This window comes from Desmodus rotundus, chromosome 2 (assembly GCF_022682495.2).
Source record: "Desmodus rotundus isolate HL8 chromosome 2, HLdesRot8A.1, whole genome shotgun sequence".
In the NCBI taxonomy this organism is placed as follows: Eukaryota; Metazoa; Chordata; class Mammalia; order Chiroptera; family Phyllostomidae; genus Desmodus; species Desmodus rotundus.
In genome coordinates, this window is record NC_071388.1 from 191196662 (window position 1) to 191220394 (window position 23733).

Below are 23733 nucleotides of genomic sequence, written 5' to 3' on the forward strand. Positions count from 1 at the left end.
TGTATGAATTATTCAGTTGGGTGACTACTTTAATTGTGTACTTGTGTCATTATAATTGCTTGAAGACTGGTGGGAAGTCTCTTGGCATGTTTTACTTAAATCTGGTATTTCCCAGTTTAACAGGGAAAGTGACAAAAACATTACAAAACTGCAAGCTGTACTTAGATTGTTGTCTGGCCATGCTCACTAACGAGCTGCATCTCCCCCTCCCTCTCCCTACCATCCATTACATTCACCCTCAACTTCTGCTAGTTCCAAGGTCACTATGCCAACATCAAATAATAATGTGCACAGAAATTAAATCTGAAAACCTTGACTGAAAACCTTCCACTTTATTTACGCGTGAGTTTATTTGTATCTCTTTTTTCATCTGATGGATTTGAAGCCAGGTTGAGTTCCAGGCGCCTTTGATCTTGGCCTTCCTCTTCCTCACCCGGCTTCTTCCCCTGCAGGACAGTGGTCCCCACAAACCTGGCGGCTCTTAACTCAAAGGCCGTCTGCCTAGTGAGACCCTCCCTGGCCAGGCTGTCTGCATTTCAGCGTTCCTCCTGCCAGATATTCCTTCTCTACACTTCATTTATTCTTTGTACCCGATGTCACATGTTTTACCGATTTACTTTATTTATTGTATGATTCGTCCCACCGGTGCACAGGTTCCATGTTGCCAGGACTTCCGTTTTGTTCATGCCCATATCCTCACCCCTTAAATCAGTGCCTACTACTAGGTAGTAGTCTCAATCAGTATTTCTTGGGGGAATGAAGGAAAAGATTTTCTATTGGTCCAATTTGACTGGTTTCTAACTCTTGGTTAGTCTCATGGCACTAAGTAGAAAACCACAGGAAAGGAACGTTCACTTGTTTTTCAGGGCCTCAGACACAATTTTGCGCTCAACAGTACCTGCTTAACTCACTGAGATGACTGGCCTTCAAACATTCTTTTTAATATATCAATATTTACGTTCAAGATGCGTACAAGTGTTTATATCATATATAAAATTCACATTTCTCAGTGTGAGCTCCAGAAACTCCAAATCTTTACACATTGTTAACCTCATCATGAATTCACCATATTCCCCACAGTGAGATATGTTAGTTTCTACTTTTGTGCTCTACCATCATGCCATTTTTTAAATTCTCACCAGAGGGCATGTGTTTTTTATTGCTTTTAGAGAGGGAGGAAGGAGAGAGAGACAGAGAGAAACATTGATGTGAGAGAGAAACATTGATTGGTTGCTGCCCCTATGCACCCCAACTGGGGGATCAAACCCACAACCTAGGTATGTGCCTTGACCAGGAATTGAACCCGCAACCATTTGGTGTATGGAACTATGCTCCAACCAAGTGAGCCACCCAGCCAGGGCTCATTGTGCCATTTTTTAATACCAATGATGCCTTCCTGCCTTCTTTTCACTGATATCTGTTTATAATCTTAATCTATTTAAAGGTTATTTCTAGAAAGCTGCTTACCTTTGATGGACATATCCTAGGGCTGCATTCCTAAAAAAAACCTCTGATCTCCAGACTTAAGTTAGGTGTTCCACTTTTAATGTGAACAATGCTGTATCTACTTCCAGCATTTAACTTTGTAGTAATTGCTTGATTATGGCTCTGTCTTGAGTTTATGTCCATTATATCTCTTGCATTTGGTCCCAAGCCAGGGACATAGTACAGCCCAGTAAATATTTGTTCCTTTATACACATTAATTTTCTTCATCTATTTCTAATTATTCTTCGGCCTTATGAATTTAAATACCTGCTTGTTCAAATCGTTCGTTGCTAATACATATTTGTTGATATTTTGTTAAAATACTATTAGTTCTTTCAGGGTGTTCTGCCTCGATAACAGAGCATGCCACTCAAGCACTTAAGTGCTCCTTCATTGGCTTCCACTCTCCAAAGCATCTAAGTCAGGGCATGTAAAATATTTTCCTTGTTAAGAGCTTAAGGGCTTGGATGCTTAATTCTGTTCGACTGGGTTTGGATCCTGGATCTGTTTGCCTAACAAAATGACTTTGGGCAAGCTTTATAACATTACAAGTCTTGTTTTTCTCATCTGAATAGTAATGCACTATAATGTAGCCATAAGATGAGGGTTAAATGAGATAATAAATATAAATCACTGTGAACAAGTTACTGTGACTATGTAGTATAGTGTTGTATTCTACGGAAGATAAGTAATTATTTTTGAGATGTCCAGCTTCCACATACTTGGGGCGTGACTCGGATATAAATTGTTAATGCCTAACAGATTGGCAATGGCATCCGGAAGAAGTGTGTGCTGACATTAGCAATTTGATCTGCAACTTTCCAATGCTTGGTGTTCCCTTCTTCTTTAGCCCTGAGCACTCCCAAATTTTACCTTCTATTTCCACTCTAATTCCATAATTTCTTTGCCTTGTTTGTGCCATTAGAGTACTGAGGAAATGGTGTAATGAGCTCATGCTTAATGCTGCACAGGCCTGTCCTAAGAGACACACTAATGTATCAGTGTACTAAAAATGTTTGAAATACTAATTTTTTTCCTAATGAGCCTAAACATTTTTATTATAGTTATACCTTAATACCAAGTTGCAGGTCATTACCTTCACATATTGAAAGCAGCTGATATTTTAGGGCTTAATGTTTCTGCCATTTTCTTGATGAACCCTCTTCCTTGCCCATTTTACACAGTAGAATTTTAAGTTATGAAAATTAGATCACTTGACAGGTAGTGTGTATGATGTTTTGATTTCATTATTTATTTATTAAAATGTCTTTGCTGATTATATAACAATTAATATGTGCTAATCCCATTAAATTTGAATTTTGAAAATGCTAAATGGGGCAAATGAAAAAAAAAAAAGATTTATCCTACCTCCTAAAGATAATCATTCTGATTTAGTTCCTACCACTCTTATTTTCAACATGTTTTCTGTGTGTGCATCAGACAGTATAAACAATCGTTTGCTCCTTCTTTCATTGGACCACGTGTGTGTGGTTACCCTTGTATTACCAATTTTTGGAAATGCCATTATAATAGTTAAAATAGTAGTTTAGTTACATGTCTATTTATCCATTCATTGAGAATTATTTTCTTATATTTCTATTGCTCCATCTTTAAAATAATATTGTGAGAACCATCTTTGTGACAAATATTGATCTGAGTTACTGACTTACTTAAATGTATCCTAATGGGGAAATATATTTAATATAGTTAAACATTTGTGATATATCATACTATATGTTTCTAAAATAGAATATGTTTGTTAAAATCCCAGACTATGAAGTCAGCCAGGCTTATGCATTAATTCTTATTCCAAATCGACCTGCCCAGGTAACTTTAGGAAAGTCCCTTGACCTCCTTAAATCTCATTTTCCTCATCAGTGAAATGGGATGATTGCACATAAAGAAATATCTCTAAAAAACCATTTTCTTTAAAATCTATCTTTCTTCATTTAGGTTTAGCACCTAATTATCACTAACCAGTGTTTTTCTTAACAAGTTTTAGACAAATAATTTGTTTTCCCCAGGTGGTCAGGGAATGCCTTTCCCACACCTCTCCATCTCCGGATTCCTCCCAACTCACACAATGCTGTTCACACGAGCAGGATTCTAACATCTTCTCATGCCCTGTGGGAGGAAATCCACAGGCAGACGGGCTTCCATTTTGCATGAGGAGGGAGGAGGAGGGATATTGGGTCCTGAGGATATTCCAGGTTTTTGGTCTTGTATTCTCTGCACCTTCTATCTCTTCCTTTTTATTCTAAATGATTCAGAAACCATCAGGGTTAGAACTAATATTTACCTCAAGACTGCTATGGAAAGACATGGACTAAAGTAAAATTTCTAGGTAAGCTCCATCAAGGCTTTCCTCCTGTGTTGGTTTAACAAGTGTTTTTGAAGTCTCCTCTGGTCCAGACACTGCCGTAGGCACTGCATGGGCCTCGTGGGCTAACTGGAGGTGGAGCGAAGTTGTTCTTTCGCTACCAGAAAGTCTCTTGGTTATCAAATCTGAACACAAACATTTCGGTATCACTTACTAAGTTATTATATTTATTTTATCTAATTCATACTTTGCCACAGCTTCTAACTATCTTGGGAAATGGAAAAAAATTCTGGCTGAATGATGCTATTCAAAATTATTCAAAATAATATCTACTTTTACTAATAAGACATTTAGCATAGTAGTTGGTTCATTGAAAGTACTTCATAAATATTGACTATTATTTTAGTATTACTAAACAGTTATACATTGGTCATTTGACAGCAGTAAAAGTTAAATATAAAAATATTAAAAGTATTTAAATATATTTTTATACCCTGAAAGTGATTGAACTATTTTTATTTTAAGTATATTTCCTAAAATTTTAATATTCAGTGGTATAAAATATGCTTTAAGGTTACATTTAGTTTTTATTATTCAGACAACAAAAGTACATCAAGTTCACAAACTGCCTTTGGTATAAAGTGCATCCAAATTAAATTCTGATTATATTTATTCTGTTCTCAGAACAGACAAAAAATTCTTTTTTTTTTACTTTTGAAAGATGTTTGAAAGCCCTTATATCTGTAAAGACTTCTAATTTCTAACATTAATATTTCCTGCTAATCCTGAGAACTTTTCTTTTCTGAAATTTAAATTCACTGATTCTTCCCAATTCTTACAATGCATGTTTACATATTTGAAAACATTCCAAGTTCTCCGTGTTCCTTTTAAGTCATAAAGAAGATTAAACATCCCATTTATCAAATTGGGGACAAGGGTGTTGTATTTCTTTGCCTGTGGCTAAGTTACAGAATTTTACTACTAATGGCATTTGTTGCATTACTGGTGTGTTTAGGGAAAAACAAAGTCCACTAGGAGTGCAATACAAGATGCACATTTTTGAAAGAAGGGGTAGAAATCAAGGAGTCAATGAGAAAATATGCATGACCTAGTTGAAAATGATAAGAAGGAAAATTGTACAATAATCAAGTTATTATCTTTAACATTTTAGAATATTTAAGAATACAAGTATGATTTTTAATTTGACATTAAAAAGTTAAGCTAGCACTGAAAGAGATACTATATATTGAGTAGAAGCAGTATAATGACTTATCATAAACTTTATTTATGGGCTTGATGTGGCCAATACTCATATTTGATTGGTTAGTGGACTCAGAAATTAAGTGACAGAATGAGTATAGCTTATGAGTTGCTGGAGAACAGAAACCCATCTGGCTCATCACTACATCCCGGTCCCAGATGTGAAGTGGATGCTCACTGCCCATACGAGAAGCCAGCCCGAGGGGTGTAGACAGACCTTGAGCTAGGAACTGATGCTCCAGTGCTGATACTTCCATATTGGGAAAATAGCCATTCCTGTTTCCCTAACACTTGAGTCCACTCACTCTTCCTTTCATTTTCCATCTCCTGTATTCAGTCCCCTTTGTCCTTATCCTATTACAGATGACCCAAAAGCCCCAAAGACTCCCAGTGATTTTTGTCTCACAGACCACAGGAGACACTGTTTCCTTGCCATCGGTGTCACCTGGCCCAAGAAATTCTATCTTCTGTGATTAAAAACTCTTCTTGCCTTATGTTCATTTGTTTTCCAGCCTGTGTTTTTGTGTTTAAATGATCAGTATTCACTAATTAGAGCATGTAAAGTGAGATGCCCCCTTAGTGCAATGTTTCCCTGTATATAGTTCTTCTGCGTAGATGACTTTCATCATACGGAGTAGGGCACAAGTAGGTTTTCAGCTGTGAGTATGTGAAACATAGAGTTTATTCTTGTATTATTATTTATTAACTATTGTGTTATTTCTCACATGGACAACTGTGAACCTACTTTTGCCCCATCCTGTGCACATGATACATGTATGTGTACATAAATAAGTTACAACGGTGTATGAATTTTAGTTTTATTACATCTTCCAATATAATTAATCAAAAGGATGATTTTCTGAAAAATAATTATTCCAAAATTTACCATAGACTTTCATATATTTAAATTATCATTTTGTAACAACTTTATGTTTAAAACAAAGGTATAATAAATAACTTTTAGTTTAGAGAAGAGTATTCCCATGGATTTAATAAAACTGTAACACAAATCTCTGTTGTGTGTGAGTTACTACATATTGTTGTATATATGTAATGTATATGTACACACATTTCTTTTTTTTATACACTTTAAAGGATCACATAATAGCGTCCTGTGATTCCTGTGGAGTTACAAAGCTGTGGGACTTCCGCAAACTCTTACCGATCGTGTCCATTGATGTAGGTCCAAGTCCTGGCAATGAAGTGAACTTTGATTCATCAGGTAGGATTTTGTTGAATATTTGTGACCAGTCGAACAACTTTAATATTTGTTCTGAAACTATTTTCTGTCTCCACTTTAGTTTACTGGTGTTTTCTCCTATGTAAATTTCTGTTCATACTATTATATTAGAAAATATTACATTATATTTTATTATATTTTGTATCATATGTTATATTATGAAAGCATTATATTCATTATACAAGTAAAGGAAGAAGAATAGAGGAGGTAAGTGTGTGTTAATGTATTTAACACAAGTTCCCAGCAGCACCATGAAAACCTTGGAGCCTATATTCCTTTGAATCATCATCCAAGGTAAGTAAATTATTTTTTCTGAGGGCAAAAGGGCTGAGAGTAAAGAACAAAAGTTTGGCAAAATCAAATTAAAACATTTTTAATGGAATAATTTAGTCTTATAAAAATTTCCTAAACTACCACAGATTTTCTAGATTTTATAATTTATTTGAAATGTATTCATCATATTGTTGCAATTATGTACTCTGCCTTCTATATTATTGATTGTGTTTAGCGTTTTTACAAAATAATGTAAACATTATCAATCTGATAAAATAGTTCATTCTTGTTGATGATAAATAGTATAACAATTGATATTAACAACTACACAACAATTCTAATCATCTATTTAGAAAGTTAAAATTAGTTACATCTTTATTTTTAATGATAGTCTTTTCTAAGTTAAAAATATGTCTGTTATGGGATGATATAACTGTCCTTTGCTAGCATGACATATGTTCTAAACTTTAAAATTTGAGAATTTTTAAATTCTTTGATAATAGTTCGTGGTAGATAGATCAAGTTATAGAAATATCTAGTTTAGGTGAGGAAATATATATAATGTCTTATTTAAAAAATAGTCCATATTAATTCTGCAGCCTAGAAAGTTCATAGTAGTTATAGAGACATAGGACAAGTGTGTGTTTTGTGAGACTGGTTTCATGATATTTCCATCATGTAACTGAAATGTAGAATACGGTCAGTCTGTTCCTGTGATAGATTACTATATGAACCAAACCAATAACAATGGCTTCTTTTAAAATGCTTTAGTAATGTTGTTGACATGAAGACACTTATGGTTCAATAGAATTCAAAAATATTTTTTTTAATTCTGTACAGAATAAAAGATCCCAACTATAAGAATTTCATTTTATAATGTGAGAGCCTATTAATTTCAATTTGTACTTTTTAATGTAGAAAATTTGCCTTGACATCATACTGCTAAAGGTATTTCATTTTGGTTTTCATAAATATTTTCACATCCTTAAGTCACTTTTTATGTTCAAGAACTAGCATCTAAATATTTATGTCCTTGAATTTCAAAATACTGTATACCTAATAAGTGATATATATTTTATTGTCATTATTAAATATGCTGCCACTTGCTTTTTATTGTCTTTGTCATATAGCCCAAAATGTCTTCTCTCTGCTTAGTCAGGCAAACCTGATTTTAAATAAACATACTAGCTATCTTATTGTCATACAAGTCAATATCATCTTAAAGCCCTTGCTACATCAGGTCTATTTTTCTTTCCATGACTGTTATAGTCTTGGTAACCCACTAATATTAAAGCGTGAGACTCAAGGGCGGAAGAATAGGAAACATAAAAGACAAAGAGTATAAACCAGAGGCCCTGTTAATGAAACCACTTTATCAATTTGAGGGCATATAATTCTTTGTGTTTATTTAAATCAAATTTATTGGGATGACATTGGTTAGTAAGATTATTTAGGTTTATTCATTCATTCATTCATTTGATTAAATTTATTGGGGGGACATGGGTCAGTAAGATCACATAGGGTTCAAGTGCACATACTGTGACACGGGACCTGCTATTGCATGTGTGCCACCACCCAAGTCAAATCCTCTTCCATCACCACATATTGACCCCCTTCCTCTTTGGTAACTCCTGTACTGTTTTCTGTCTGTGCCTCTGGGTTTCAGTTTTATATCCCATATATATGTGAAATCATGTGGTTCTTTGCTTTTTCTGACTGATTTATTTCATGTAGCGTAATATTCTCAAGGTCCACCCGTGTTGTCGCAAATGGCAGTATTTCATCTTTTCTTACAGTTGCGTAGTATTCCACAGTATACAGGGACCACATCTTCTTCATCCAGTCCTCTATTGAAGGACAGTTTGGTTGTCTCGTGTCTTGGCCACCATGAACACTGCTACAATGGACATAGGGGTGCACATTCGAAACATTGAAAACTTGAGGGAATATAGTTCCAACCTGACCTTTCCCTCCTTGTGATCATTTCTTTAAAAAACATACTATAATTAATTTTCATTTTATCTGTTTGAGAAATTAATGTCATAAGCCTTTTTCTCATTTAATAATGAGAAATTTGTGCCTCTGTAGAAGAGAAGTGATTTAAATGAAGAGTCATTTAAAGGGGTTGAACTATATCAAAAGTTGAAGGGATGAGGGAGAGCAAACACAAGGTCCAGTGAGAGCAGGAACAGAGCTGTGAAAATCACAAAGGCAAACGCCAGAAATTACGTTCGTCTTAACCCAGTAAAGAAGTTCAAGTCTAGAGCAAAACAAAATCAAAATAAGAATAGAGATGCATAAATCTCTTTTAATCTGTATTTATTCAGGAAAAGATTCTTTAAAAGTACAATAAAATTATATCGTGAAAAGATTTAGACTATGAGGGTAAAATCAAATCTAACTTAATAAGCTCAACGTATACATTAATTTGACATACTTTTATTTATTCCCAGTAGCAAGCCAATATAAGCATTTTCAAAAAAACAGGAGTGTATGGACACTATTAACAATAATTAAGATTTATGGAGGGCTCACATTAGTTCAGTAGTGCCACCTCATGTTTCCAGGTTGAAATTCTACAACAGAATTAAACTGTGCAGTTATGTATATCTAGGAATTATTTGCTCAACTTAACTGTGAGACAAGTTCTGTTCTGCTGCTCAGCTATGTCCTTGGACCTGAGCAAAAGTTATTGAAAACATTTGTGTAATATCCCCATAATATTATAAAGTACAAATGTAAATACTATCAGCATTTTGAAATATTTAATATCAGGAGTATTGTTCAATATTCTAAATTAACATTCAAACAAAAATTATAATCATATTTTATGTTTCTGGATCAATTTAATTGAAGAGCCTCTTGAGATTATGAGGTGTTTTGTTTAAAAGAACGTTTTCCATATACCATGATTTATCTTTGTAAGTAAGGGATTTATTGTCACTGCAAATTCAACACAGTATAGAAATAAATTGGGGTGGGGCTTATTAAGAGTCTGAAACTGTTGTCCATAACATTTGATTCAAATGTGTACGTATATCAGAATTGCCTCATTGTTTATTAACCTCATAAGTAAATATTTTCATTTTGAAATTATAAAAGTAAATATGTCCTAATAAAAATACTACTTTACCTGTTTTAAAATTGCAATTTCTTATAGTATATCATTTTAAAAGTGTATCTTTGATAAAAATATTTGAAAACCAGTGGTGTGGTAAAAGAATATACATTATAATCCAGAACCTTAGGTATTCAGCATCTTTTACACTTTAAGCAAATCATTTAATTTCCCCAAACTAAGGTTCTTCATGGAAGAGATCATTTCGTATGGTGTTCTAATATGTTTCAAAGGGGTAATGTATATCCCGTAATATGGAAATCCTAGTATAGTAACCTACTATGTTATATTCTAGCTAGAAGGGGTCTTAGAAAACACTCTACTCATTTCAGGGATGAGAGAAAAATGTATGTATACTTTGGTGTGCAAATAAGATGCCTAAGATTGTGTGCTAGTGTATGTTTCTAGTGAAAATGTAAACATCAATGAATAATAAGCAATAGAAGGAAAAAGCAAACAAAATATAACCAGAGACATTGAAGTTAAGAACAATCTAACAATAGCCAGGGCAGGGGTGGGGGGTGGGGGCGGGGACAGTGGGTAGAGGGGATTACAGGAACTACTATAAAGGACACATGGACAAAACAAAGGGGGAGGGTGGAGAGGGGGGAGGGAGGTGGGTTCACCTGGGGTGGGGTGGAGGGATGGGGAGAAAAGGCATACAACTGTAATTGAATAACAATAAAAAAAAATTCTATAAAAAAAAAAAAAAAAAAACCATCAATGAATAAATACAATTCAAACAAGAGTCAAACCTCACTTTCATGAAATATTAGAAATAATTTAAATGGTTAACTAAGAAGTAAAGTTGTATACAACATTATATGTAGAATGTAATTGAAATTAAAAGATTTAAAGATGTATGGATCACCATCTAGAGTTCAGTTTTTCGGTTGCTGTAAGAAACCTGCTTTTCACACATTTAAAAGAGGAGATGCACATGGCATAGTGTTATTTACACAATGTTTTATTTGCAAATACATTGCTTGTAACAAACATATTATCAGTGTTTACAGATATATACATATATTAGTATACATTTGTAACTCGTGTATTTGTAAAAGGATAAGTGTTCCTTTCTCATTAAACAGACAGCCTCCTGGTAATATAATGCTACACATTTCGGCAAATATTTACTATCTAAATAATATCTCTCACTTGGAATACTCAGATGCCATATGTTTTATCATTCAATAATTTATTACAATTTCAGAGAATGTGAAACAGAATTGCATAAAGTAATAAAAATGAAATGTGAGAATTTATACTTATACGTCCACATGCCTCACTTCCTCGGGTGCATGTAGTCTAGCAGTGCATGCACGTCTCTCCTTTGTCAAACGGTAATTCCAGGACGCTGGCGCAGTCACATTCCTAGATAAGTGAAGAGCTAAGGCTTGAGCCAGATGAGGACTTTCCAGTAGAGAACTGAACAGCCTCAGATCATCAAAATGGGCAAGGTTTCCCTCTATTTGAAGAAAAAAACTAAACGTTCTCCACAAGTAGAACCACAGTGAAGATGCTAAAATTGGGGTGGGGGGCATCATCTCATTGGAAAATATGAAAAGTATAAGATCCCTCCAAAATTTTTCAAAATACAGTGAAATACCCACAGAAATCTTTTGTTCAAATTAGATTTATTGTTTTTTGTTAGTAAAGGCTTCAGTTCATTGTTTCGTGTTTAAAAGACAGACTATAATTAATTCTTTCTTATAGAAGCAGTGTGCCATAAGGGGGAAGCACTCATTACAAAGTTAGAGAAGCCCTGGTTTTGATTTGTGTCTCCAATACTTACTAGCCGAATGGTCTTGGTGAAATTTCTAAATATTTCTGAGCCTTGTATATGAAATAATAAAAACCTATTGGGATTTCCACTTCCAAGATAACGAAACAGGGGCCAGATTTACCTTACTACCTGAAACAACTAAAAATAATTTTTTTAAAAAGACAAAATATATAAGACTGTTTCTTCAAACATCAAATATTGGGCAATAAAAGACAGTTATACCTGAGAGAGGGACAGCAAATAAGACAAACCCTATGAGAGCCCCAGAATACTGCTTGGAGAAGTTTCTAGGTCACAATTCAGGATGCACAGAAACCAAAGGGATACCGGGCAGTCCCCTGGAGTTGAGGAGACAGAGTGGGCAGTCCAGAGAGGCCAAGGCAGCTGGAATTTACAGGGCAGACTACAGGACGGGAGAAAGCCGCAGAGAGAGTGAGCTCTAGAGATGTGTGGAAGATCCCCGCGGGTCTGTAGCTGAATAGGAATCAGTATCTGCTAACCTAAGGCCAGGGAGAAATCTGTCTGCACAGCTAAAAGGAAAATTCCCCCAGGGCTCGTCCAAATCTAGGAACAGTTTGTGTCCCCACCAACCAGGGTGAAGAAAGTCTTGCAATTCAAGGACAGCTGCTAGAGCAAGGATTGCCACACTACTGCCCGTGGGCCAGCTTGACCTGTGTTCAGACATAGTTTTAAGGGAGCACGGCTACCCCCATTCACTTACATATTGTCTGAGGCTGCTTTCACAGGACAGCAGCAGAACTGAGCATTTGCAACAGGGACCATATGGCCTGTGAAGCCTAAAATATTTAATATCTTACTCTTTACAGGAGAAAAAAAATATTGCTGAAGTAGAGACTCAGAAGGGTATTAACTATCTCGGTGGTATGACAACCTCCACCCACACTCCGGATCTGGTCCCTTGGATAGGGCCTACTGAACCACCTGAGTTGGCTCATGTGAAAACCTATTTATTCTTTACTCCAGCTCAATGAGGTTTTTAGTTTGTCCCCTTTCCATAGATGAGGAAACTGGGACAAAAAGTTAACAAGCCCAGTGACAGCTAGCTGATCAAATGTGATGACATCAGAATTAAAAGCCAGGTCGTCTAATTCCAGAGACTAGACTTTAAACTTTATGTTATACTGCCTCTTATTTCACAAATAGTATTCAGTTTCATACTGATATATGATCTGTTAGGAGAAATGATTCATTTTCTATGAATATTTAAATAACCCCTTTAATGGCCACTTGACAGTGTTTGACTCGAAGCTCACTAAGACGCAGGGTCCTGTCATTAGTTGTCAATTTGTTGTCTCTGGGAGAAGGAAGGAAAAGAGGATGACCCTACTGTTGTATTACCTGCCAGGTTTTGGGGTTGTTTTGTGTACAAGGGGGTATCCTAAGTGCCTAACGGGATCTGGAACTCCAACCCTACACCTTGATATAAATTCTTATCAGAGTAATCAGGGCTGGGTTACAAGAGGACTTACAGGGTCCCTCTCTGCCATTTGTTTTAAGTCCCAGACTGATTAGAAACTGAAATAAGAATAGAAGAAAGAAAGCTCGCCTAACCTCTTTTATCATCTAAGGAGTATAGTGAAGACAATCTAAGTTGCTTCTGCTAAAAACAAGCCCTTCCTATCACATCAATTTCCTAAAAAAGAAAGCCACAAAGAAAGAAGATAAAATGTAAGAGAGAAAAAGTGACCAGATAACCCTACTCAAGTATTTATAATCCCATTATTTATTCCCTTTTTGAGAGGCTGTATTGTGGTTGCAAAGCTATTTTGTTCTAGAGTAGGATGTGGGCTCCTCTGCAACTGGAGAAAGGAACTGGAGGAGGGAAGGAAATCAGACGATGTGTCTCCCTTGCAGACCTGAGTCTATGACCGATACCTGGAACAAAGCCCCAGGTATATTATACTCTAGAAACCGGGCAAGGTGCTTTCCTTTTCAGTCATCACAGAAGTGAGTTTGGTTCCATTTTTTCCATTCTAAAGAGTTTTGAGAGCTTCAATTATATATATATAAATGTACACATTCATACACACATATATTAAATGTATATATAATTTATATATTTTATATATTTAATTTCTACATATATATATATAATTTCTCCCCCACCTTTGGTTTTATCCTGCTATCCCTGGTGTTAGAAACAATTTTGTTTACCTGATGACAAGTATGAAAAATAACATTCAAATAATAGCAGGGACACCTTGAAAACTTTAATTAAAAGTATATTGACCAAAGATATTTTAATTCAAGGATAATATTCATAATTGTACAAAGTGTTATGGCTATAAATCAGTTTTGATTATTCATTCCAATTTGTTGATGAAAATGCATTATCTGTTGTTAAATATTTAGACCATTATTTCAACAATGGATCATCAATTCTGAGAACCGAAATGCATTTGAATTGCATAAATTGACAGGTTAATATAAATAAAAGCTACCGACTTTCAAAAACAGTAGAGTGTATACGTGTAACAAAGTGTTGTTCCCTTCAGCTATTGTTTGAAAGGTCGTGTATACTTAGAGTAACGACAACATCCCTGCACAAACTCTGAAGCCTCCCTTCTGGAACTGTCTTTGCAGTTTGAAGGATAATTATTTACTACCCCTGCTACTTACAAACACCTTACCTGGCTCTGGCCTGAAGCAGCAGAGACATCATAAATTCCTCTCGTTTCATGAGTCAGCAAAGGACGTCTGAGTTGATCACGAAGTGAGGCTCCGAACGGCAGAGACTGCTGTTCATTCCTGATTTGTAACAAGAACTTGAGCGGGACGCTTCATCACCATCGACTTCAACGTCATCATCTCTAAAACGAGAGGTTTGAATCAGGTGACTTCATCCACTCAGTTTACAACCTAAATCGTCCATTTTATCTTTTTGTGACCGTTAGGACATGGTATTCTGAGAAAAAAAACTAAAATAAAACTTAAATGCTTTTTATACTAGTTAGAAGTGGAAAATAAAATGTCAAAATGTAAGTAAAACATTTAACTTTGACCCAAAAGGAAATAAAATTTGATATAAAAATCAAGGCTATTAAAAAAATGAGCCTCAAATTTAAACAAGAGCTGTATTGCTCAGCCACACGTAACATTTATTCTTGCATTCAGTTTGTTTCAACAGGAGTTTGACCAAAAAAGGCACACGTTCCAACATTTTAATAAATTAATGACCTGATCAAACTCTTCTCATAGCAGTGTAAGAGATAGTAAGAATTTGACCCATTCTGGTTAAATCAGAGTGGGAAACAACTTTTAATGTACAAAGTACAGCATCACGCAGCTGCAATCCACTGCACAGCTGCGGTTACCTGGATGGTAGGAAGAGGCTGCACTTGTGGCGTTAATTTCTCAACTTTGTGTAGCATTTTTTTAAACAAGGGTAGTTTTAATGTTGCTTAGCTCTCTAATGTAGTACTATGTAGAATAATATTTGTAACATAGGCATAGATGAGCAAAAGGTGCTTAAAAGTACTTTTGTATATAAGTAAATATCTCCTTGGAAGTCCATTCAAAGTTAATGCCATCATATTTAATGAAAATTTACTTTAGAGTATTAATGAAATAAATGTTTTTCAAATGCATTTACATTAGTCATATGCATATAACAACATGCTAATACCAAATTCTTTTTTAACATTAAAAAATTCAAAAAAATGTATCTATATATCAAGTGTGAGAAATAAATTGCATGACTATCTATATCTTAATATTATCTAGGCAATAAAATATTCCAGTGCACACAATCAGCTGAAAACATACCTGCATGTTTTCAGAAACCACAAAAATTACATGTACATGTTATCATAGCTCATTTTGAAATATGACAAATGATATTTTTATACATTTATTAATCAAGAAAAACTGAATTTATATAAAGAAATAAGAGATAATCAGATCTTTGCATTTTTCTAAGGTACATAAAGTAATGGTATGAAGAGGAATGCATTATTTTAACCTAGTACCATATAATAGTTTATTAGATTTAAATTTAATATGGTTAAAATTGGCAGTCCACACACACTTCATTGTCCAAAGACAAGTAGCCCAAGCATTTGTCTTCATTTTAGTAGACAGTTATATACAAAAGTAAATAGATTATCATCCCTAATCTGCCAAACTGATACTTTCTAATGGAATGATCCTTTAAGGGGAATTGCTGTTTAACACATGTACAAATCAACCCAGAAAAATAGCATGCCGCCGTCGGAGACGCAGCCTGAGCAGCCAGCACTTACGATAACTTGCAGTTGTACTGGTCTAAAACCAATGTCAAACAATATTCAAACATGATTTACTCAAATATGAGTGAACCCAGATGTCTTTTCACGCTTGTAAGATTATAAATAAAAATAGTTGAAAATCGTCTTCACACAAGATCCCTTATATGCACTCCACTACCAAAAGAGAAAAAAACTGAAAGAAGAAATAATGTGGTATTGGTATAATAAAAATGAACACTCCGTAAATGTTTTCAAATACTGAGTTTGATAAACATCTCTAAATAATAGGCATGAACTTCAGGCCGTGCCTTCTATCCAAGAATTTTATCATTCTTTCTTTTGTCTTTTTGTTTGTCTGATGGTGGAAATTATGTTAATTCAGTTGACAAGTATTTCATGTAACAATACTATCTTCTGAGTACAGTTCTAGATTCTGGGATTTAATGATGAAGGATAGAAAAAAATTATTTACAAAGTAAATTGAAGCGATAGACATGAACCTGCAGATAATACCTGGGAAAACTGTAAATTAAACTGTTCCGCATGTAATATGTTCTCTGTGCCATCAAAAACTAATTTGTGAGGAGCACCTTGTAGTGTATAAGGAGGGGGAGGAAGAAGGCTGCACCCCTATGTTAGCTGTATATTCCACCCACGCCTGTCCTCATGTACTCAGTGTTATTCGAAGTTTTGATGGCTCTGCTTCACTCTATTATCCTTTCACAATGCCTTTCATAGTGTTGCATTAGGAACCACTTACCCTTATCAAAATTTAATTGTAACAATGACGTTTCTTGTGCTTCTGTTCTTTCCCTTTGTCTGCTTCTTTCCACATCTTCTCACTTAGCTCCCTTCCTCTTCACCTTATTCTTTTCCTTCTTTTTGCTCGTCTTCCTAAGGTATGAAGAACTCAGTCAATCGTACTTCTCAGCATATAATAGACAGTAATCATCAGATTTTTCCTATTATTCGCCTTTCATGTTCCATCCCTACACTTATTTCTTCCCATCCTCCATAAATGTTTTTAAAATGCTTTTGATATGTTTCCTTAGGTTTGCAGATATCTTTGAAGAATGTCTAGAATTATTTTGTGTATGCATGTATCTAAGACTTCTAAAAACTGTATTTTGTTATACATTCCATTCAGTTTCTTACTTTTTATTCTATACTATGTTCTTAAGTTTTACCCATATCAATATTTATGTCTATCATGTTTATCAGTTCTGTCTTCTGGGTAGTATTCCATTTTGCTCATCTTAGCATTTTATTTATCCACTGTACCTAGTGATGGGCACCTAAGTCCCTTGCGAGCTCCTGCTATTCCCGAAAGGCTGCACTCAGCACCTTCATACATGGCATCTGTGAGAGTTTCCCTGTGCTGTGTAACCAGCCGTAGACTGGCTATGCCGTAGAGTGTACGTTATTTGATCTCACTAAGCATTGTCACATTGCCCTTCAGAATCACTCTACTAGTTTGCAGTCCTTGTAGAAATCCCATTCTCAACATTTAATTGTGCTATGCATTTAACTGTGCCCCCTCCAAATTCGGATACTTATACAGAGACATTTGACATGGATAATAGCTATGTCCTATGATTGAATTAGTTTGATTTTTTTCTAAGAATTTCCCTGGTGATATTTGCATCCGTATTAGCTTACACGAGGACAGTGTTGTCATGTTAGGGGGGAAACGTATCAGTGGGAATTTGGGAGTGTTTGCTAAGCATCCAGGGGTGGGGCAGCAGTGGAGAAGAGTGCTCAGAGATCTCCTCTCAGCATGGGAGGCCTGTTGTGATAACACCCTTTATCTGTGTAATAATGTATTGATTTTAATATAATTTATTTCACCAGCATATTTTCTAATGCTCATTCCTGCAGGGTTTTCATGATCAAAACCGACTTTTCTTTTAAAATGTTTTACACTATCATTTAGCTGGCATTCAATTTTGAGGTGGTTGAACTAGGTCACAGTTCTACATTTGTTACCTCCAGTCTTCTGCTTAGACCCAGAGTAAAAATTGTATTTTCCCCGCTTCCTGAATCTGTAGGCTCGATGAAACATTCTCCTGCTAAGAAAGCCTTGATGCAACACTGGAGTTTGAAGCAGTCAGCTGATTATAACGCAGTGAATATTGTGTTGGTGCTAGTACTCCAGAGCCCCATCATATCTCAGTCCACTGGATTAAAACACCTCTCCACTCTGGTCAGTAGTGAAGGGAGAGCTTGTGTTAACGAAGCCATGTTTGCTTCAATTCAAAGTCGATTAGCTTTCTCGTGTGACAAAATCATTGGAGATTCTCATGTTGTGTTGAATGATAGTATAAAGAGAGCATTATTTGTACTAACTATAAAATCATCCTCAAAAATAATTCAAAAGGGCATCTTTGACGATCAGTCATGAGCAGGTAATAACTGAAAACAATGTGAAAATAAATTAGCTGTGTAAGCATAAGGCTTGCTCAGGTATCTCCTATCCTGGAATACCACGTGGCCATAAAAATGCCATAAATGTGTATGTAATTAAGTACAAAGATTCTGTATGATACCTTGTGAAGATAATGGTAGTGACCAATATAAGACATTGTTTTAAAATGAATAGATAGATGATAGACAGACAGATAGATGGACAAATTGACAGATCAGCAGATACGTGTTTCTCCACTGGCTCTATCACTCCACTCATCCATTTCTGTTCTTCTCTGCCCTCCCCCCTTCCCTGGACAAGCTGACAGACAGGTCCATTCACTTATGTTTGTAACCGACCAGTACGAGGCACTGACAGGAGAGGAGAGGACAGGAGAAGAGGTGGGAGCATTTATTCCTCGGCTCCCACCTTGGATGCGTTTGCGGTGACGGCTGCATAGCTGACAGCGCTGGCTCCTGTGGGCAGCCCCACCGCTGGGCTCCAGTTCTCAGCCAGGATCCACTCGGGTCATTTCCACTCTTTGCCTGTGTAAGCCTAGTATTGGTTAGCTTCCCACTGCTCCTGATTAATGTTTTTTTTTTTAATTTTCCCTCTCCTTTTCCCCCTCTGTAAATAGTCCCTTCATTAATAAGTTCTTTAAAGTGTCCCCCTGGGTGTATGCTCCTTGCTTCCTGCAGGACCCTGGCTGATAGCTGCACATAAAAAGTCGGGCATTACAGCCGCCCAAATGTGTGTTCACAGGCATTCTCCGTGAGGTGTTTTCCCTGTGTTCTGAATTTTCCATAGTAAATATATAATTTTAACTGTAAATAAAATAAAAACAATCCTATACATGAAGGAGAAAAAATGACATGAAAATCAGTCACGCTGCTACAAAACAATGAAATGGTAGAAAATTTAAACTTCTTATTTCAGTTGGCTAAAGTAATCCTAATGATTGCCTACATCCAACCTAAAGTCCTACCCATCACCTCCCAAAATGATCTGTAAAGGAAGGAGGAGAAGGACAGATAAAGATTAATGTGAAGCCAAGTGAAAGGTGGTGTTTACATGTATGAGAGGTTAACACTTAATCCCTCTATTTTTCACTTTTGCATGGAGGAACGGGACCTGGAATATTTCTAGCCCCTCCCTCCTCCCTCTCTCTGTGAAAGGAGTATTTTGCTTAATTGAAGAGTTCAGAAAGAACCAAGCAAGTCCCACTGAGTAAGTTCTGCAGCAACACTCTCCTTGGGAAAATCTGTCCTCTGATCACGTAGGTTCTCTCATCCATTGCTTTCAGCACACACACTACCTCATTTTTTTAACTCTGCCAGTACTCGGCAGGGCAGGGTTAATTAATTATGGCAACATTAGGACACTGAGGAGGCTGCATATTCTCATCATCTTTTTTAATTCACCCTTATAACATCACAGGTGGCAATCTGATCTCTATCCCGGTGGTTCCTGTGTCTACTTCTTGGGATGTTCCCAACTGGAGCAGGAACATTTGACTGATGCTGTCAAAGCACAGTGACGTTCAGTTTCCTTGCTATGCCCATAGGAGGCGTTATTTTTAATATGTGCATTTTTTGTTATTCTAAATGTTTTGTGTGATTATTCATGACATTTTCTAAAAAAGCAATATGGAACATGTATAAAAGAAAAATAAATCATATGAAGTCACACAAAGTAGAAATTAAAAATCTTATATTTATTATGAAACTATAAAATTATAATATAGAATTATATATAATTTAAATATTGTATGTTATTATAATAAAATACTAAGATATTCCTAAAAAAGTAAATATGTATAAATAGTGTTTTACACTTTATATTTATATCCTAATGATCTTCCACATCCAACCTTATATCCTATAGTATTCTAATAATATATTATTTTGTACTTTCTATTGGACTTTCTTTTCATGTTAATTAATTTCAGAGGCAAAAGAGCAGTTAAGAGATACAGCCTCCGGAATGACAGTGTGGTTGGTTTTGCACCCAGATTCTACTCCTTGTTAGTTGTCTAGCTCTGGGCATGCGTCTCAGTGTCTCTGTGCCTAAATGTCCGCCTCCACGATGTGATGATAGCGAGAGGGTGCCTGTTCCGTTTTCCGTATAGACATGGTGAAAAGGATTAAGTCTCTGACCTCCTGTGTTTACATTCTAATTAAATACTTTTCCCAATTTTTTATTATTTTAATTTTAAATATTAAAAATGTTTCTGTTACAGTTGACACACAATATTTTATTAGTTTCAGGTGTATAACCCAATGATTGGATATTGGGTTATAACTTACTTACTAAGTGATCACCCTGATAAATCCAGTACCCATCTGACACCATATAGAGTGCTCACAGTATTATTCACTGTATTCCTATCTCTCTGTCTCTGCCTGTTTCTCTCTCTCTTTTTCTCTCTCTTTCTCTTCATTTCTCTCTCTCTGTGTCTCTCATACATGCACTCACGCACACAAATGGATTAGATAAATAAAGCCATAATAGGTGTGATAGAGTGAAAGGGTGAGGAGTTGATATTTGGGATAAAAACTTCCCTGTTCAGGGAAGACCTCTGAAAAAAGAGCAGCCTGCCTGCATGCAGTGAGGATGTTAAGTCATGCCTAGGTCTTGGAAAAGGACACTCTAGGAAGATGGCTCAAGTAGACAAAACTTGACTCAGAATAGGTTGAGAGATGCCTGGGACAAGAGCAGAGTGAAGAAGGCAGAGACTGGCATGGTGTGACTCTGACGGGGGAAGCAGGAGCTACTCTATGAATGGCCTCAGTAAACATGGTAGAGAGATCGAATTTTATCTGAGTATGACATGGGGACATTGGACAGTTTTAGGCAGTGAGGGAATAAAGTTTTATTGATATTAGATCAACCCAAACGAGTTGACAACTCTGTCGACCAACACTTCCCAGGGCAAGAGCAGAAGCAGACAGAACCGTGAGGATGTCCCTGTCACAACCCAGAAATAAAGAGCTCGGGCCGAGGAAGTGACATGCCAAGGGTGGGCTTTCAGAGATCCATAGAGGGTACACTCTCTGCAGCAAATTTAAAGCAATAATAAAGCCATCGTAAAGAAAGTCTGCTTTTTATTATCCCCATACTTTCCGCAGTTTTAAACTTCAGCCATCAAATACTTGTCCCCAGAGGCGTCAGTTGTGCCTCCCCACCCTGTTTATGCCAGTGCACAGAGTTGACGGCTGAGGACCTGTTAAAATGCCGTCAAATATTTGAAGACAGTCAGCAGAATTTGCTGATGAATGGGGCCTAATATGTGGGAAAATGCAATCTCACACGTACTTCCTGCAGCATTTAGGTGAAATATGACACTGTGATAAGCTCTTCATGCTCTCTAATGTGTATATAACAAACTTCACATATGGTCTAGGATTTGTTAGTGGATTATGTACCTCACTCCACTGATTTTTCTTTCCACTAGTTTGCCGGTTCTACACCACGTGAATTGTGTTTCTTTGTCATATGCTTCACTGTTAGGTAAATTAAGTTCCATTTAATTAATATTATTTCCCCAAGAGTTCTTGAGTATTCCTGTTTATTGACTAATGTATTGGTGAAGATGCTTTTGGCTACACGTATCAGGAACCCTGACTGGAACTGAAGGAAGGAACCTTTTTATCTCACATAAGAGAAAGTGTACAGGTAGGGCCAACTTCATATTTGGTTGGTTCCGCAAATGTAAGATGTTTTCAAGGTGTCAGGTTCTTTTCTATTTCTCCCTGTTCTGCCCTCCTCAGTGATGGCACCCCCGCAGACTACACTGCAACAAGGCACCATCCAGGGCAGAGATGAGACTGCCTCTCGCCGTGGCTCCCCGAAGAGAGGAGTTCAGTCACATGCACATTTCAGAATGGGGCCCAGAGAGGGGAATGGTTGCTTTCATACCCAGTAGCAGTAGCAGCTTCCCCTTGGGTATTTGTGTGTTTGGGGGGGGAGGAGATAGGGGAGAAAAAGGAAGGCACAGAGAAGGGAAGGGAACTAGGCAGTCAGAAAAGGTTTAACTGCAAGAGCAGTATAAATTACTCAGAAGTCAGAGGGAATCTACCTCTGAAATTATTTTGAAGGAGACTAGAGGAACATTGCTTTGGATAGGAAAGAGAACCAAAACATCAGAAAAAAAACTGAACTAAAGCAAGGACTTTAGAATTTTATTACAGGACAACCCATAGTAGGAGATTCATTTTATATCATAACCCTAAAACAATCTTATGCATTATGAGTGTGGGTATGTGTGGGTCTCTGTGTATACTTACACACACAGTATATATACAATTATATGTAACATATATAAATATACACATTTGTATTCAAAGGAGGTAAACTAAATTTTTTAAGTGTTGAGCTTAGATGTGAGTCGGTGAATGTTTATTGTAACTCTCTTCTGAGAATTTCTGTCTCAAAGCTAGGCAGCGTTTTGCATTTCGGTCCTTTTTCTTTTGTGGAGATAATGAGGGTGGGGACTCTACAACTGCAGGCAATTGCTTTGAGCTCTGAGCACTTTGAAGAGATTAGCCCCATTGATATTCTCCTCGTTTTTGGAGAGAAAGGCTGCCTTCCCCAGGGTCTAAGAAGATGGGCAGCTATTGAATAGAAACTGTTTTTGTCTAGCAGAGAGTATGGTATTAAATATTCTCTTCTCAAAGATGTATATGCAACATTAGGAAGTTCTGTAAGATGACCCGGAACCTCATTACACTGCCTTGTTAATTTCATCTGAATGTGCAAAGTTAAGTTTAGTATCATTTGCCTGGAAAATATCCTTAAAGGAGTTGGAGCCTGGATTGTATTGTTGTTAACCCAGGCAACTGGTGATGAACAAGTTAATTATCCTGGGGATAAGAACAGGAAATGATAGTATGATTTCTGCCAGCAAAACAATGAAAAATATACAAATGAACTATTTGGAGGTCTGTCCACACAGTAGGACTTTACTAGATGGTGACCTATCTCTCCTGTGTTAGTTCAATCCAAGAAGACTTTTTTAAAAATTTATTTAATAATGTTACACTTTGCTAGGATTCAGATAAAGCCACGTAAATATAAGTTTTATGCCAGGTGATTTCACATGCATTATATTATTGTTGTTTCAGAGATGTTCAATTAGCAAAAATCTCAATTCAAAAGACTTTCTGTCCTTAAAAAAGTCTTCCATGTGAGAAGGATATAAATATATACAAGAATATGACAAAGATGATAGATAGATTAGATAGATAGATAGATAGATAGATAGATAGATAGATAGATAGATAGATGATAGATAGATAGATTTTTTCCTTAGTGCTGCATTTCTATCCAGTGTCTGGCTTAAATACAAGAGCTTCATCTACTGATTAGCTTGCTCTGTCAAGCAATCAGTTAGATACTGAAACCTTTTGAAGGTCATCATATCCTTCCCTTTCTGAAAGCATCCCTTGAAGTTTAATTGCGTAGCTCATTTCTGTTGCCTTTGTGTTCCTTGCTCTGCTATACATACATTAAAGGGAATATTACTTTTATTCAAAGAAGGTAATAAAAATCTGTGATTTAGGAAACAAGGTTATCATCAAATAAGCCTTTTATTTATGCT

General features: G+C 36.1%; 1 protein-coding gene across 1 annotated transcript in view; it reads left to right on the forward strand.

Annotated features, from left to right (window-relative positions):
• The window catches only part of SPAG16 (sperm associated antigen 16), a 715229-nt gene that overhangs the window by 491738 nt on the left and 199758 nt on the right, over positions 1-23733 (forward strand). The window contains exon 15 of the mRNA XM_024564300.4: positions 6162-6288. Within this exon, the coding sequence (XP_024420068.2) occupies positions 6162-6288 (127 nt within the window). The remainder of the gene's footprint in view (positions 1-6161; positions 6289-23733) is intronic.